At 46.1% G+C, this 16428-nt stretch overlaps 1 protein-coding gene across 1 annotated transcript in view; it reads left to right on the top strand.

Annotated features, from left to right (window-relative positions):
* GALNTL6 (polypeptide N-acetylgalactosaminyltransferase like 6) overlaps positions 1-15586 on the top strand; it is a gene marked incomplete at both ends in the record, with an annotated part of 1117369 nt that extends 1101783 nt beyond the window's left edge. Inside the window, one exon of the mRNA XM_079705645.1 lies at positions 15419-15586. Within this exon, the coding sequence (XP_079561771.1) occupies positions 15419-15586 (168 nt within the window). The remainder of the gene's footprint in view (positions 1-15418) is intronic.
* Between the last annotated feature and the right edge of the window lie 842 nt (positions 15587-16428).

The raw sequence follows: 16428 nt of genomic DNA, 5'->3' as shown, positions 1-16428 counted from the left end.
AGGCCTGTTCAAATGTACCTGTTTGAGGGCTTCCCTGGTGGCGCAGTGGTTGAGAGTCCGCCTGCTGATGCAGGGGATGCGGGTTCGTGCCCTGGTCCGGGAAGATCCTGCGTGCTGCAGAGTGGCTGGGCCCGTGAGCCATGGCCGCTGAGCCTGCGCGTCCGGAGCCTGTGCTCTGCAGCGGGAGAGGCCACAGCGGTGAGAGGCCCGCGTACCGCAAAAAAAAAAATGTACCTGTTTGAGAAAATCCCTTGTCTATTCCAAGGGCCCTTCCCGAGGCACAGAGCGAGAAGGCCCTCTGGTGGGTGCTGCCTTGTCTGTTTGGAGGCACTGCTTGGCCCTGCGGGCTTTGGACAGCTCAGCAATCTTTGGAGACGGCTTTGGGGTCCCCCTTTGTATCAGCACACTGACGAATCCACGTGGGTCCCTGAGACCCTGTTAACTGCCTAAAGGACCCCCGTGGGGCATCTCTTAGGCTCCATCCTCCTCATCCTCCAGCTGGTGAGGATGCGCAGAGCTAGAGCCTTACACACCTCACAACCACCTGGACCTGTTACGTACGCTCCACAGAGGAAGAAGCAGATTTGGGGCCCAGCCAGCATTCAAGCGCAGGTGCATCTGGCCTTGAAGTCTCTCCTCTTTCCTGTGTCCTTAAGCAATCCGATCAATACTCCCTGGGGGGAGTCCTGATGCCTGTTGGATTCTGCATCACCAAGACCAGACAAGCGCTTCTCCCAGGCGCACAGAGGTTTCCTGGATTGAGTGGTGGCTGCCGGCGACCTGCCTGAGTGGGGAAGGGCGCTGTCGGCCCCGTTTTCTGACCTCTCAGCACCCATCAGCTCTCAGATCTTGTTGGCCTTTTTTTTTTTTCAGGAAGATTCTCCCCTTTCCCTCCAGCTTTACTGAGATATAACTGACACACAACATTGTGTAAGTTTAAGGTATACAATGTAACGATTTGATATACCTGTGAACTGAGAAATGATCACCACAACAGGTATAGCTAACAAATGCATCACTGTACAGAGTTCTGTGTGTGTGTGTGTGTGTGTGTGTGTGTGTGAGAGAGAGAGAGAGAGAGAGAGAGGAGAACTGTTAAGATCTACTCTCTGAGCAGCTTTCAAGTATACGATACAGAGTTATTCACTGCAGTCCCCATGCTGTGTATTACAGCCCCAGAGACTTACCCAGCTTAGAAGTGGACCACCCTCCCTGACCCTCCGCCCCCTGGCTCTCAGTTATTTTTCTATGTGGCTCTTTGCCACCACGAGAAAAGGAAGGAATCCCTATCCTAGGGTCGTGCCCAGCCATCTCCCCTCGTAGCAGGTACCCAGGGTGAGAAATCCCATTTTTGGTTTCTTTCGCCACCAGGGGGACCCAGGCTACAAGAACAATGACTCGCAGAAGAGACCTCAGTAAAAATATTCAAATCCCCAGCCGACGCTCCAAATGACATCTGAAACAAGAAACTGTCCCGCTGCCTCCTTAACCCCCTACACCTAGTTGGTCTCTAAGACGTGCGAACCCCTCCCTCTCCTGGCCGTCCCTGTGGCCGCAGCCCCGACGGCAGCCCTGCCCAGTCTCAGTCCAGGATTACCGCAAAGGCTCCCTTAAAGGGCCACCCTGCCTCTGCCCTCCCCCCACCCCCAACCCACCTTCCATCCTGAAGTCAGAGGGGTGCCCACAGGAGCTGGTCACTGCATCCCTCTGGTTTATACGTTACTCGGTTTCCCACCGAGAAGGTGAAGTGCCTTCTCCCAAATTCTCATCTGCCTCGTCACAATCTGGTCAAGGTCACGGTGGCTTGTCTGGCCCAAGACATTCTAGTTCATCCTGGAACTGTAATGTGATCTTGAGTGAGTTCTTTCACGTGTGATTTTCAACTTCCACGTCAAGAAAACAGAGACAGTAATTCAGTGAGATAAACCGTGGAACACTTCCAGCAAGGTTTCTGACCATATGATCGATTTTCCATCCATGTGGGTGACAAGTACACTTTTTACACTGAGAATAGTGGTGAGCTATATCCTGCTGTACAGCAATCTATGCTAAGAAATATTAACTACTGGTATCCCCCCCAGATCAACAGCTATCTCCCATGTCCTTTTCTAGTAAGGAAACATTTTTTATGGGAGTATAACATATATCTTCATTGGGGTTTCCCCAGATGTAGACCCTGAAGTGAGAATTTGAGTGCAAGTGGTTTATTTGGGAGATGCCCGCCCCCCTCCAAAATCGTGGCAGAGAGTAGGGAAGTGAAACAGGGAAGGGAACCAATACAGGGCCTGTGGTAAAGCAAGTACCACCGCGGTCAAGGGGAGACCAAGCCCACCGACCCCTCTGCAATGGTCTACAACACATACCAACAGGAAGGGGGTTGGGATATTTAACCACCACCACAGTCAGTCTTGGCTTACGGCTGCCCCTGGGGGGTGTTTATTCCTGACACCTCTGGGCGGCTGCTCTTACAGACGGAGCTGTTCTAGAGCCCAGAGAACAGAGGCCCTAGAGCGAGATACAGGGGCCAGCTTCAGGAGGTCAGGTCAGCAGGCACTGAAATCCTGGGGCCTGAAGAACTGTGGGCAGATGCTGCCTGAGAACCCAGACCTTCCCATCTTCACCAACACCTGGCACGTTGGTTTCTGTTTCTTTTCCTTTTTCCGTTCTGTGGTTGTAGATTGAGATCACATGTCTGTTAGCCTTTTTGGAGATCTTCTTTGAGAAGGACCTGTTCAAGTCTGTTGACCGTGTTTTAACATGGGTTGTCTGACTTTTTTTTTTCTTTTCTTTTTTTTTTTTTTCTTTTACAGATTTTGAAGAGTTTTTGGTATATCTAGGTATAGTGCTTCATTGGTTACTTATAAATATCTTACTCCAGTCAGTTTCTGGCCTTTTCTCTCTCCTTGATGAAGAGCTGTTCTTTCTGATTAGTGTTTCCTGTGTCCAGTTTAGGAAATCTTTTTCCACACCAAAGTCAAGAAGGTAGTATTCTAAGTCATCTTTGGAAGCTTTGTTGTTTAATCTTCTGCACTGTGGTACATATTCCCTGGAATAGTTTTTGTTTACAATGTAAAATGGGGCTCTTTGTTTCATATTTATATTCGATTGATCAATATCATTTACTTTAAAAAAATCATTTTTCCCACTGCAGAGAAGCGGCACCCTTGTCATAAGTCGAGGGGCCTTATATGCATGGTCTATTTATGAATCCTCAAGTTTTTAACCCTCTGACTAATAAGTCTTAGCCATACAGAAAGTAAACTGATAGACAAACTTAACCTAATAAGAACCAAAACCCCATAACATCAGTCTTAGTGGTGAAATGTTTCAACTTCCCTCTGGAGACTGGGAATAAAATATAATGGCTGCTACCGTCACTTCTACTCAACATTGCACAGGGGGGCCTTCCCAGAGCCATCAGGCAAGATAAAGAAATTAAAAGGTATAAGAAACAGAAAGGAAGAAATAAAACAGTCTACTCACAGACGACATAGTTGTGTACATAAAAAAATCCAAAGCTTATACATCTAAACTATTAAAGTTAGTGAGTACATTCAGCCTAGTCCTGGATAGAAGGTAAATATAAGACAATCAAGTGTCTGTATGCCAGCAACAAAAAACTGGAAAATGAAATTCTAAACTTATTCCATTTGATCACCATAAAAAGTATCAAATAATTAGGAATAACTGTCACAGCAGATGCACAAGGCCTTTATACAGAAAACTACAAAACATGACTAAGAGGAACTTTTAAAAATACAAAGGAAAGCTAGCATGTTCAAGGATAAGAAGACAATATTGTGAAGATATCCGTTCTCAAGCAGGTGTTTACATTTCATACAAAACCAATCAAATCCCAGTAGGTTTATCTGTGGAAATTGATGAGTTGATTCTGAAATTTACATGGAAATGAAAGGGCCAAGAAGAGCCAAGAAAAAGTTGAAGAAGAAAAAGAACAAGTATCAAACACTATAAAAGTGCCAGGTACCCAAACATCACAAAAATGCAATTATTAGTGTAGTGTGCTGTTGGCATAAGGATAGATTGATGCTCTAGAAAGAGAAGCCTGGTTATTGGTATTTTTTAAAAGCTCCTGAAAGGTTCTGATGGGCAGCCAGATGGAGAATCACTTTTCTAGTTCCAGTTTTTACCTACTTGCCTTACCCTACTCTTACCTCCTACTGTAGTTGGAATTGCCCCTCTGCTTGTATTCCTATACCATTTGGTTCCCTCCTTTGTACTTAGAACATTGTATTATGCATGGTTAGTCTCCCCTTATAGATGTTAATTATCTGAGGGCAGGAACTTTTTCTTGTATTTCTGTATGGCTTGCCTAATAACTACCACGTAGACATTCATAAATAAGTATTCATTAAATGGGCTCAATTACTGATGCGATCCTCTCCAGGAACCCCAAGCCACGCTGGATAAAACTTAGCACATCTTTTGGTCTCAGAACCACGTTCACAGCCTCCCCAAAGTCCAAAAGCGAAAGGTTTACATCACTTTTCTGAGTTGCTCTCGGGGTGTCCTTATAGTTTAACTTCCATAAGAAAGGGCTTAAAAATAATATCAAACAGGAAAATACAGATAAAAAGACACCTGTCAGGCTAAACTGATAACAGTGAAACAGTCACAGTACTTTAAAAAGTGAATGGGTGGAATTCTTGGCATGTGCCCACATCTGACTATTCATGGTACCTTATGTTACGTGCCAGGGCTTTAGCTTCTCAGCTCATAAAATCCTGCTGGTCCACGAAGATGCCAGATGGATGGCCACAAGGTTGTTATTTTTAAATCATTCCAGTTTGGTATTGATTTAGGACCTAACGTGAGGAAACAGAGTTTAATCAAAAGGCGTGAAATTCGACGCTGGTTCTGATAAATGAAGCCCCACTACAAAATCCTGGGCTTGTGGTCATACTGAGACAGTCACGCTATCCCTGATCAGCCCCTTCATTTCTGGACAGTCCCAAGTATTAGAAAGCTTTAAGACTTTTGGTACCACACAGATTAAGTTTCATCCATTTTGGTTAAGACGGATTCCAGATCCTTGAACAATGCTCGTCTGATCTTTACTCCTTACTTCCAATTACATGGCCCAATTTCCTGCCACTGCTCTTCAGATAACTTCATTGGGACCTACCTCAGCCTCCTGGACACAGATTCTTAACACACTCCAGATGGTCCTAGAGGGTGGCGTGATGCCCAAAAGGGAACACAGTATTCTAGGTGTGTTTAACCAAAGAATAGAATGAGTTTCTATCACCCCTTTGTTATGAGCAGTATATGCCTCCTGAATTAGCTTGAGTTGATTGATTCTCTGCCTTAACTTCATATCCTTGGCCTCTTAATGAGCTTTCAGTATTAAAAAAAACCACTCCTGCTTTGCTACACAGATACGTCTCTGTAGTCTTCTACCTGTACAGTTCACCTTTTTTTTTTTTTCTTGCGGTACGCGGGCCTCTCACTGCTGTGGCCTCTCCCGTTGCAGAGCACAGGCTCCAGACGCGCAGGCTCAGCAGCCATGGCTCACGGGCCCAGCCGCTCCGTGGCACGTGGGATCCTCCCGGACCGGGGCACGAACCCGTGTCCCCTGCATCGGTAGGCAGACTCTCAACCACTGCGCCACCAGGGAAGCCCCAGTTCACCTTTTATACTTGGGTAGCCACCCATTGGTTTCTATTAAATTCTCCCTCACGGATTTACCCCAGCCTGGATTTCAACTCTTTGATCCAGCTTATTACCAGGTGAACTAATTTTACTCCAGCTGTGAGTTAGGGCAAAGTAGCGTGCACTCAGGCCCTCATCTAAGCTGTTGATCCCAAAGAACAAGGCCCAGAACCGAGCCCTCCATCCTATGATAGAGGAGACATTGGTCCATCGGGTGCAGTTACTCATCCAGATACAAATTCACCTAATGGTGAATTATCTTCTAGCCCACATTTCTCCAGCTTACCCATAGGAAAACAAAGGGGGATTTTCAAACATCTTGCTGAAAACCAGATGCACAATGTCTACATCATACACTATACTCTGAAAATAATAGGAGACATGAGCACTGTACCCTGAGAAGTTGTGATCTTCAGTGCAACTTGACAATTCAAAGATGAGGGAGGTTAATTCCTGGGACGGGAGTACATACACCCCTGCAAAGAGGCTACATTTTCAGCAGTGTTGCCTTCCCATTCTGTTTCTGTGTGTCTAATCCAGCTGAAGTCACTTCGTCATCACGTCCTTTTAACTTTTGCCATATCTGGGTACCTTAGCCATATACCTGCTGGTTTCCATTTTACCTAACAGGTTGCACTGCTGCCACCCTCTGGTCACTAGTAAAAAGATTTCATCACAATCTATCTCAGGCTCTAACATATGGACAAAGACTTCCTGAACTGAATGCCTGTCAAGATGGAGATTGTCAAACTTTAAAGGATCTTGCTAATCGGAACTACACACATTTGAAAGTAGTATTTGCTAAGGAGGACAGTTCTTCCCTACTGAGCATGTGTGGGTCTGGAGCAGGACTGCTAGTTGGCTCGGCTAAGAAGGGGGTGAGGACCTTCCCTGGCGGTCCAGTGGTTAAGACTCCACACTTCCAGTGCAAGGGGTGAAGGTTCGATCCCCGGTCAGGGAACTGAGATCTCACATGTTGTGCAGCATGGCCAAAATATTAAAAGAAGAAGAAGAAGAAGAAGAAGAAGAAGAAGAAGAAGAAGAAGATGGGGGTGAGACAGGCTGAGGCTGAGAGCACAGGGGCTGGACCCTGAGGGACCTGGGATTTGAGTTCTGGCTCCGTGGTGGTCCTAGCTCTGGAATTATGGGAAACTTCCTTACTCTGTGCTTCTGTTTCCTCGTTTATCAAATGGCGATAATAACAGTATCTACCTTAGAAGATTATTGTGATGATGAAATAAAAGCTAAATGCACCTAGGACACGGCACTTAATAAGAGTTCAGTGAGTGTCAGCTATTACTCTCTTAGGTGCCTGAATAACGTCTCCTGATTTGACTTCAGCTCTCCTAGTAAGTTTACATAGAGGAAACGATAGCCTGTCTAGTCGTCTTCCTATACTATTTTAGCTATTTAACTGTCGCTAAATATTAGAATGTAAATTCCACAGGAGCAGGGATTTTTCTCTGCTTTCTTTCATGCAGGATCCTCAGTACCTAAAACGCTGCTTGGCACATAGTAGGTGCTGAGTTAGCATTTGTTAAATAAACAGATGAACCTGGCTTCCTGTTTGTCCACATTCACTCTCTCTTCAGGTTGCTTATGTGGATGAAGTAGATAAAATGAGAAAATCTGGGTAGAACATTTAACAGTACGAGGCACATAAATACATACTCGATAAATAGCAGCTATTATTATGTTGACGTGACTGCTGGCAGGTTTACTGAGGGGAGATGAACAGCTATGGACAGATGGAAACGAGATATGGAACAGATGGGTTTTCTCTACTCTTGGAGTTTTCAGTCTAGTGGGGAAGCAGACAGATTTTTAAATCGAATACATTAAGTGTACAGGATAATATGGGAACGGGACACTGGGCTCTACCCAGGTCAGAGAGGTACACAAGGCTGCTCTGACACAGTAGCTTTTAAATGGAGACCTAAAAGATGAGTAGGATTTAGGCAAGTGAAGAAAAGAATCTGAACAAGAATGGATATATGTATTGGGTTGGCCAAAAAGTTCGTTCAGTTTTAAGTAAAAATAAAAGACACGGGCTTCCCTGGTGGCGCAGTGGTTGAGAAAAAAAAAAAAAAAAGACACATTTTTCATTTTCCCCAAGAACTTTATTGAACAACGTATTCATTAACCAAATGAACTTTCTTTTTTTTTTTTTTTTTTGCGGTACGCGGGCCTCTCACTGCTGCGGCCTCTCCCATTGCGGAGCACAGGCTCTGGACACACAGGCTCAGCGGCCATAGCTCACGGGCCCAGCCGCTCCGCGGCACGTGGGATCTTCCCGGACTGGGCCTGCATTGGCAGGTGGACTCTTAACCACTGTGCCACCAGGGAAGCCCAAATGAACTTTCTTTTATGTAATGTTGGCAGGAGTTTGGTTTATTTTTATTTATTTATTTACTTACTTATTTATTTTGGCTGCGCTGGGTCTTCATTGCAGCATGTGGGATCTTTAGTTGCAGCATGCAGACTCCTTAGTTGCGGCATGCAGGCTCTAGTTCCCCAACCAGGGATCGAACCCGGGTCCCCTGCATTGGGACCTTGAGGTCTTACCCACAAGACCACCAGGGAAGTCCCCCAAATGAACTTTTTGGCCAAACCAGTATACGTAAAACTGAATCACTTTGCTGTACACCTGAAACTAACACAACATCGTAATCAACTATACCCCAATATAAAATATAAATTAAGTTAAAAAAAAATCCCAGATACAGGGATCGGCTTGTGCAAATGCCCTCGGGTAGGGAAGAGCTTGGTTTTCTTGGAAGAACGGAGAAGCCAGTTGAAGCGTCTGCGTGTGAGGGGAAATGATGAATTCTAAGGCCAGGGGCTGGGCTGCCTATACAAGACCTCGGGACCATGCTAAGAATTTAGCAAAGAGGCTGGGAAGTCTTTGAATGGTGTGAAGAGCAGAGATTTAACAAATCACAACCGATTCTGTAATGATCCGGGCCACTCTGAGAACTGAGGGTATATTCATGCCCATCACTTGCCTGTAGCCCAGAAAACCAGCAATGGAGCAGAAGGCAGGGCTGCGGTGTCTCAGCGCACACACCGAGGGCTCTGTCGGTTGGGGCATCAGAAGCATTATTTCTGATTGGCCAAATTATCCACTGATGCAGGAAGACCAATTTTCTCCTCCTGTGAGGAACTGTACCTGTCCAAAGAAAAAATGGAAAACGATAGGCAATCAGACTGCTTTGTCCTTCTTATGCCTGTCAAGGTGTTACTCGCATTCTCCCAGGTGCCAACGGCAAAAATAGGCAGGAAAAAAACCACCTGATGTGTCTTTCTTCCAGAACTCAAAGGCCACTCATATATCCACCTGGTTCTTCTCCACGACCCTAGGAGGTGGGAAGGCGGAACTTTTTGTCCCTTATCTCATCCCTCCCTCCTCTTCCCACTCCATTAGTCTTGCAGATGGAAAACCGAAATCACTAGCAAACGAAGGGGCCATCAGAGATTCTTGTCAGAGATAAAACTAGGATTAAAACCTAGTCTCATAATTCCGAGCCCTCCTTCTCTCATATCCATACTAGAAACAAAAGGACATGAAGGCGATGTCTCTCACAAATGCATTTGCTGTCAATGTGAGTTACACAGAAATGAACGGTCAGCAGGAGGGAGTAACTCGACTCTCCCCACTTTACAGAGACGCTATCTTGAGGTCCAGCCTATACCCACCTGCTTTCGGGGCATCTAAACCTGGCTGTCCCATAAACACCTACGACTCATTATACCTGAACCAGAGATCATCCTCCCCGCCCCCAACCCTGCTCCTCTCTGCATTTCTCACCTCAACACTGCTTTTCCTCTAGTCCTCAATTCCCTCCACTCCCTCCACCTTAATCCCCACATCCCATCAATCAGAACGCCCTGTGTATTCACCTCCTGAAAAAGCTTTCCAACCATGTCTCAGGTCACCCCCAACTCATCCCCATTCCTGTTGCTTCCACCTCAGCTCAAATCTGGACCACTGCAGTAGCCTCCAGCTGTGCCTCCGGCTGTATCCCGAGTCCCCCACTCCCACCCCATCCTCCTCTCTGCCACTAGCACGAGGCACCCAAGACGAGGATCCTTAACTCCACTGTTTTAAATCCTCCAACCCCCATCCCGCACGCTTGCCTGAAAAGTCAAGCCTTAGCGTCGCACCCCAGTCTCTTCATGATGTGGAATTCATCTGTCACCCTCTGGAATCTTCCCCCTTGCTCCTTGGGCTTGGGCCATGCCCAGTGACCTGCTGGTCCCCTGCACATGATGGACGGAGCGCTCCATCACCTCTGACTCATCTCCTACCACTCTCCCTCACCCTGGCCTCCTCATGCTTCTCTAACCCACACGCCGCATCCCTGCTTAGGGCCTCTGCACTGGCTGTTGCCCCGTCTGGCACCTCTTCCTCCAGATACGTGCATGGCCAATTCCCTTACCTCCTTCAAACATCACCTACTCAAATGTCACCTTCCCAGTGAGGTTTACCCTTGCCTCCCTATTTAAGTTTGCACACCAGCCCTTCCCTTGGCACTCCAGTTTCTCCGGACTGCTTTGATTTGTTCCGTGTCACCTTTGAAGAGGCCATGGAAACAATTACACTCACGGTTTATGGTCTGTGCCTTACTGCTGTACCCCCAACCCCATCTCTAGAATGTAAGCTCCAGAAGGGCAGGAATTTTTATATTATTAAGGTTATTGATACATCCCAACCACCTAAAACGGTGCCTGACAGATAGTAAGCACCCTGTAGACTCTTGTTGAATAAATTGAATGCATAAATATACCTGTTAGTTCACATCTCTCTGTTCACACATTCTTCTTTATTCATCCTATTCCCCCGCAGCTACAATCTCATTGACACTTTCTGCTTCAAACATGTCTTGTTTACCTATTGGTCTCCCCCACTTCTTGGGCCAGGGGAGGCATCTTAGGTTATCTTTCTATGCCTACTTCCTAACACACACTGGAAAATAAAAAGCGCTTAATAAATATTTGTTGAACTCAGATGCCTTGGATCATGTTGTATTTCAGGCAACATGTACAAACTTGGACCATAAGTATACAGAAGAGCTCATTCCTGAACTAATTACTTTGGTTCCATAAATCTTTTGCTTAAACCAGGAGGTACTGATGTACCCATTCGGATAACTGGTCGAGGCAGGTGCTATTTTTGCAAATTCTATTTCGCCAGTATTTCAGAAAATGCAATTTGGTCTTGAATAGCTGGTCTCAGACCAGATGGTTAGTACGTTCTGATTTTTAGAATTGGGGATGCTCCCTGACTGAAAATAAATTAACAGGAGAGCAGGCGTGGAATAACTATTACTTCGTTAGTTACTGCATGTAGGACATTGTGCCAGCGATTTTACATATATTAACTCATTTTATCCACAGCAAACTCGTGAAACAGATATTATTATCTATATTTCACAAGTGGGGAAGCTGAGGTTCAAAGAATTAAGTAACCAACCAGGGTCATGTAACAGATGAGCGGTGACAGGAATGTGACCAAACTTCCTGTGGAATAAAGCCCTGGCCCCCTGCACCCTGCCGCCATGTGGGTGTTTATTCTCAGGGTCATCTTGTTGTACGTTATGAACTCATCCACCTATTTTATTGTCTCTGCATCTTTTTTTTTTTTTTGCGGTACGCGGGCCTCTCACTGCTGTGGCCTCTCCCGTTGCGGAGCACAGGCTCCGGACGTGCAGGCTCAGCGGCCACGGCTCACGGGCCCAGCCGCTCCGCGGCATGTGGGATCTTCCCGGACCGGGGCACGAACCCGCATCGCCTGCATCGGCAGGCAGACTCTCGACCACTGCGCCACCAGAGAAGCCCTCTGCATCTTTGACGTTTGATTCTTTTACTACCCCGAACACAGTGGGTAATGTTTTCTACAACATACCTGTTCTTTTAAATTTTGGACCCTACAGAAGTACAGAATCTAATAAAATTTACTGCTGGCCTGTGAATACCCTGGAGTGTCACACCAGCTTGCTTTGAAGAGGTGTCCCTCTCCAGGACCTACTTGAAAAGTCCCACCCAGACTTCACCCTGGGGACCGATTGGAATTTAGCCTGACCTGTTTGGTTACGAAGGGCCGTGCCATAATGCTGAATCTGAAGTTTTTCATTTCCTGCTCAAGGATGTCTAACTTTCTTAGGCAAAAACAAAACAGAGAAAAACAAGGGAGGAAGCGGTCAGGGAAGGCGGGAGGATGCAGGAGATACAGTTGGCGGCATTACTTTGTGAACACCCGGGGCACAGGCTCTGCCCTCTCTCCGGACTGAGCAGAGAAGAATCCAGGTCAAAGTGCCCTTTCAGGAGGATTGTTAGGGAACAGCAGACTTGCCAGAGGGCTCAGAACTCTATCCCAGAGGAGAAAACTCTATTTGGTTCTGTGCCAGCATATCTTGTCATGATGGAGGAGACTAAAGGAGAAAAGGGCTGTCGCAGTGCATAGATGTCCATCCCAGTCTCCCAGTTCATCCCTCCCCTCCCTTACCCCTGGGTAACCATAGGTTTGTTTTCTACCTCTGTGACTCTATTTCTGTTTTGTAAATAAGTTCATTTGTACCCTTTTTTTAGATTCCACATATAAGCGATATCATATGATATCTGTCTTTCTCTGTCTCACTTACTCAGTATGATCTTCTCTAGGTCCATCCATGTTGCTGCAAATGACATTATTTTGTCCTTTTTTTTTTTTTTTTTTTTTTTTTTTTGTGGTACGCGGGCCTCTCACTGCTGTGGCCTCTCCCGTTGCGGAGCACAGGCTCCGGACGCGCAGGCTCAGCAGCCATGGCTCACGGGCCCAGCCGCTCCGCGGCATATGGGATCCTCCCAGACCGGGGCACGAACCCGTATCCCCTGCATCGGCAGGCGGACTCTCAACCACTGCGCCACCAGGGAGGCCCTATTTTGTCCTTTTGATGGCTGAGTAATATTCCACTGCATACACACTACTATATATAAAATAGATAACTAATAAGAACCTACTTGTATTGCACAAAGAACTCTACTCAACAGTCTATAATGGCCCATATGGGAAAAGATTCTAGAAAAGACTGGATAGATGTACATGTATAACTGAATCACTTTGCTGTACACCTGAAACTAACACAACATTGTAAATCAATTAGACTCCAAGAAAAATTTTTTTAAAAGGGCTGGTGTAGGACAAGAGGCCACATTCACCAACGACGATGCGCCAGCCAGGAGAAGCATCAGTAACGACGTTTAGCGATCCAGAAGCTGAGCTGAGGAGAAATATAATGATGGCAATGTATGTAGCTCCCAAGATCAAAGTGGAAAACGCATGTTTTGGGGACACTAAAGGTGCTTCCAGAAGATTCCCCTTTAGGACTTGCTGGACACGCCAAAGACACGGAAGCTCAGTCCACAACCAGAGAGCAATCATCTATTAGTCCCCAGAATATGGTTGATAGTGTCTATTTGATGCCCTGTCATTCGTCACCAGTGAACTTTGGAAAAAAATGTTCATTCAATTTTATGGCTGGGAGAGGCTTCAGAGATGGATGTTATCCACCCCCTCATTTTACTGATGAAGCTTCTCAGACACAGATAGATGTGGGGAATTCTACTTTTCAACGTTTATGAGAACACGAAGTATAGTTACAGAAGCATTCTCTGGATGGTTCAGGATCGTGCTGAACCTGTCATCCCACCCGACTGTCCCCACGAGCATACCTGGATCTGCCGGAGCGTGTATTCCAGCTGGAGATTTGGAAAAGTATGATCACTTTATGGCTTGGAAAATAACATTCGGAAAAATAAAATGTTCAGAAAATCTGGTTTGGCTTTTGCATCTGCGCTGAGGCGCACGCACTGAGAAGGGAAGAGAATTAAAACATGTTCTACTTTTCCCCTCATTTTTTAGTTTTTACGGAAATATGTGTTTGGGGAGCGAAACTGCGAGTCTATGGGGGGTCCCCACTGGAGCTACGGACAAACGTGACAATAGGAAGAAATCTAGAGAGTTAAGAAGAAAAAGAAGTACCTGGATGCGGAACAGAGTGAAGTTTAGAATTTAGCAGGTCACATAGAATTGTCACGAATGCAACAGCTTAAGGATGCTCTTTGAAAAGCTGATGGAACTATATTAGGCCTGTGTAGCTAAATTGCTAGAAAGTGGGGCAGGAGACGGAGTGGGAGGGATGCCGGGGAGGAGGGGGGTGGGAGGGCCAAGGAGCTGCTGCCTAGGGAGGCGCGGGGGCGTCTGTGGGATGGGATCTGTGACCTCAGCATCACCATCAGCCCCAGGAGGGAAGAGGCGGGTGAGCTCAGGGCACAGCCTCCTCCTCCGGAATCTGCTGCCTCGACCCTGAAAGGAGAGCTCCTGCCAGCTGCCCTGGGGTCAAACGGCAGCCAGTGAAGCAGGGGATGAGGAAAATGGGCAGGAGAAGCCAGGAGCCCTCTCGTGTGTGAGGGAAGTGAAAGCACAATGAACTTGGGAGACTTGAACGAGAGCAGAGGAGAGAAGGGAGCCTATGTATTAGATGCAGCTCTGTGTTTACACTGCAAGTGGGAACATGCAAACAAGGCTCGGGGCCGCCTTCCTCCTTCCTTATTCTTCCTTCCCTCACGGGCACCCAACTATGCACACATCCGGGTCCGAAAGGACGTTAAATCTTGGTTAGCAACCAGTGTAACCCAGAAATGCTGACATGGGATGCCTAAAAGCCGAGTCTAATGGTCCTCAGTTAAAGAAAATAAGCAGACCCTCTAAATGTTTCCTAAGCTAAATAATAAAACATAACTTGTTCCTAAAATTTCAGCAGTGATCTGGGGATGTTCTGATATGTGATTGGCCCTTTTTTTTAATGCATAAACACTCTAAGAGACAAAAGCATTTATTGCTAGTTAAGGCAAGATCCCTTTCTCGTAGCACTGGCTTCCTTCTCCCTGCTTGCACAATACAAAGCAGTGTGTGTTAATGGAGGCTAGTCACATAATGGGCTTGCTCACCACTTAAACTCTGTGCCCCGCTAGCACCTTCATTCACAGAACCGTTCTCTTTATCACATACTGAGCTAACACTGCCTCCCTCCACTTTACAAAAGGCAGGGAGAATTGCATCCCAGGGAGAGCAGCGATGCCGATAAAGGGGTCGGAAAGAGGCAGAAGCTCAAGAGTCAACAGATTTGAGCCTGTGCTTGGAGATTCTGCCTGTGCGCTGTGTACCCCCAGTCCCGAGTTCATCTGGGTTCCTGGTCCTCTGGTATTTGCCTTTCCCAGTGCAAGGGTAGGGAAGATGATGACTCTTCTGGTCCTCTGGGTGTGTGTGCGCGGCTGCGGTGGTGTCTACTGCGGACTAAATTACCATTTCTGTATGCATCCCTCTCCCCAGACAGCTAGATTAGTAGCTACTTGACAAGCAACCTCATGTACTTTCCATCTTCAAAACCCAAGCGTGTAACAAAATGCTTACCTCAGAGCAGGAAATGAATGGATTCTATTTTTTAAAAATCCATGAATGAATGAATTCTTTGTTTCTGGCTGAATCTGCTTGGAGGGCCCACGTTGCGCCAACGGTTCCTAGGAAACCACATTCTGTGTGGCAACCCCACCTCCTGTTGTTTGATTTGGGAGGTGGTCTATTTTTTTCACACTCTGGTATATACTGAAGTACCAGCAGGGTTATTTTACTTCCTCTTTATATTTTGGGCTCCAAGCATTCACCATGCATGATATCAGTCTTTTTTTTTCTTTCCAATCCCTGCAGGACAGAACATTATTCCATCCTGTGAGTAACAGCTGCATGGATTGCAACCCAGCAGAGAAGAAGATTTTCATGGCCAGATGTGACCCTCTCTCCGAGACTCAGCAGTGGATTTTTGAACATATTAATATGACTGTTTTAGAAAAATTTAACTACCATGCCAGCTCCTAGAAAGAGAAAAGGAAGGAAGAAACAGTGATTACCTACAGGTTATAAAAACTAAATTTTAGCCAGTCTCTGGGTCAAAGGAGTCAGGAATAACATTTCCTAGATCCAGGAAGTCTGGTTTAAAGACATGTAAATGCCATGTCCAAGTAGGTTGTCCCGAAGAACTTCCTGCACCTGAAGAACTTGGCTAAGAACCTCACCAGCTGCTTCTGAGAACTTGAGCAGTCCCCTTGCTGGCCAAGGGCAGAGATGATTTAGGGACTTTTGCAAACAACTGCTGAGTTAATGAATCCTAGCATTTCTCAGGTCAAATCCTGCAGTAGTGAGTAGCTATGAATGGATCCTCTTAAGTGGGGGGGTGGGGTTCAGGGGAAGGGCATGACCGCTCTGACAACCGGTCGCAGGTTTAGAACGGGCCATTCTCTGACTCGAATGGTTAAAGGTGCTGCAGATGATTCTAGAGAGCTCATACCATTCTGTATTCTTGTTTTATTTTGCAATGAGGGTGTGCTATCTAAGACTTAAATTACATCACGAAATGGACTTGGAGTGTCTCCACACCTTCATTGACGTCTGCCATTTTCCTTTTACAGCAGAGGTAACTTACTGGTCCTAAAAGTTCATGCTCCATAAATTAGCTGAAGTTCTAATTCAGTGCCCTTGTATGAATCCAGCTGAAAAACAAACACGAAAAACTATGCTACCAAGTTACTCCAAAGAGAAAGATTTCACAGAAGCAGCAAAACCATGTAAGGTTTAAGGAGAGGAATTTCCCTAGGAAATCTATTTTTACTTTTCTATTATTTTTAGAATTTTAAAAGTCTGATGTTTGTCCAGTCATAGTT

This window comes from Hyperoodon ampullatus (genome assembly GCF_949752795.1).
Source record: "Hyperoodon ampullatus genome assembly, chromosome: 6".
NCBI classification, from domain to species: domain Eukaryota; kingdom Metazoa; phylum Chordata; class Mammalia; order Artiodactyla; family Ziphiidae; genus Hyperoodon; species Hyperoodon ampullatus.
Note: the sequence above shows the minus strand (reverse complement) of the source record. Positions and strands in the feature narration are given on the sequence as shown.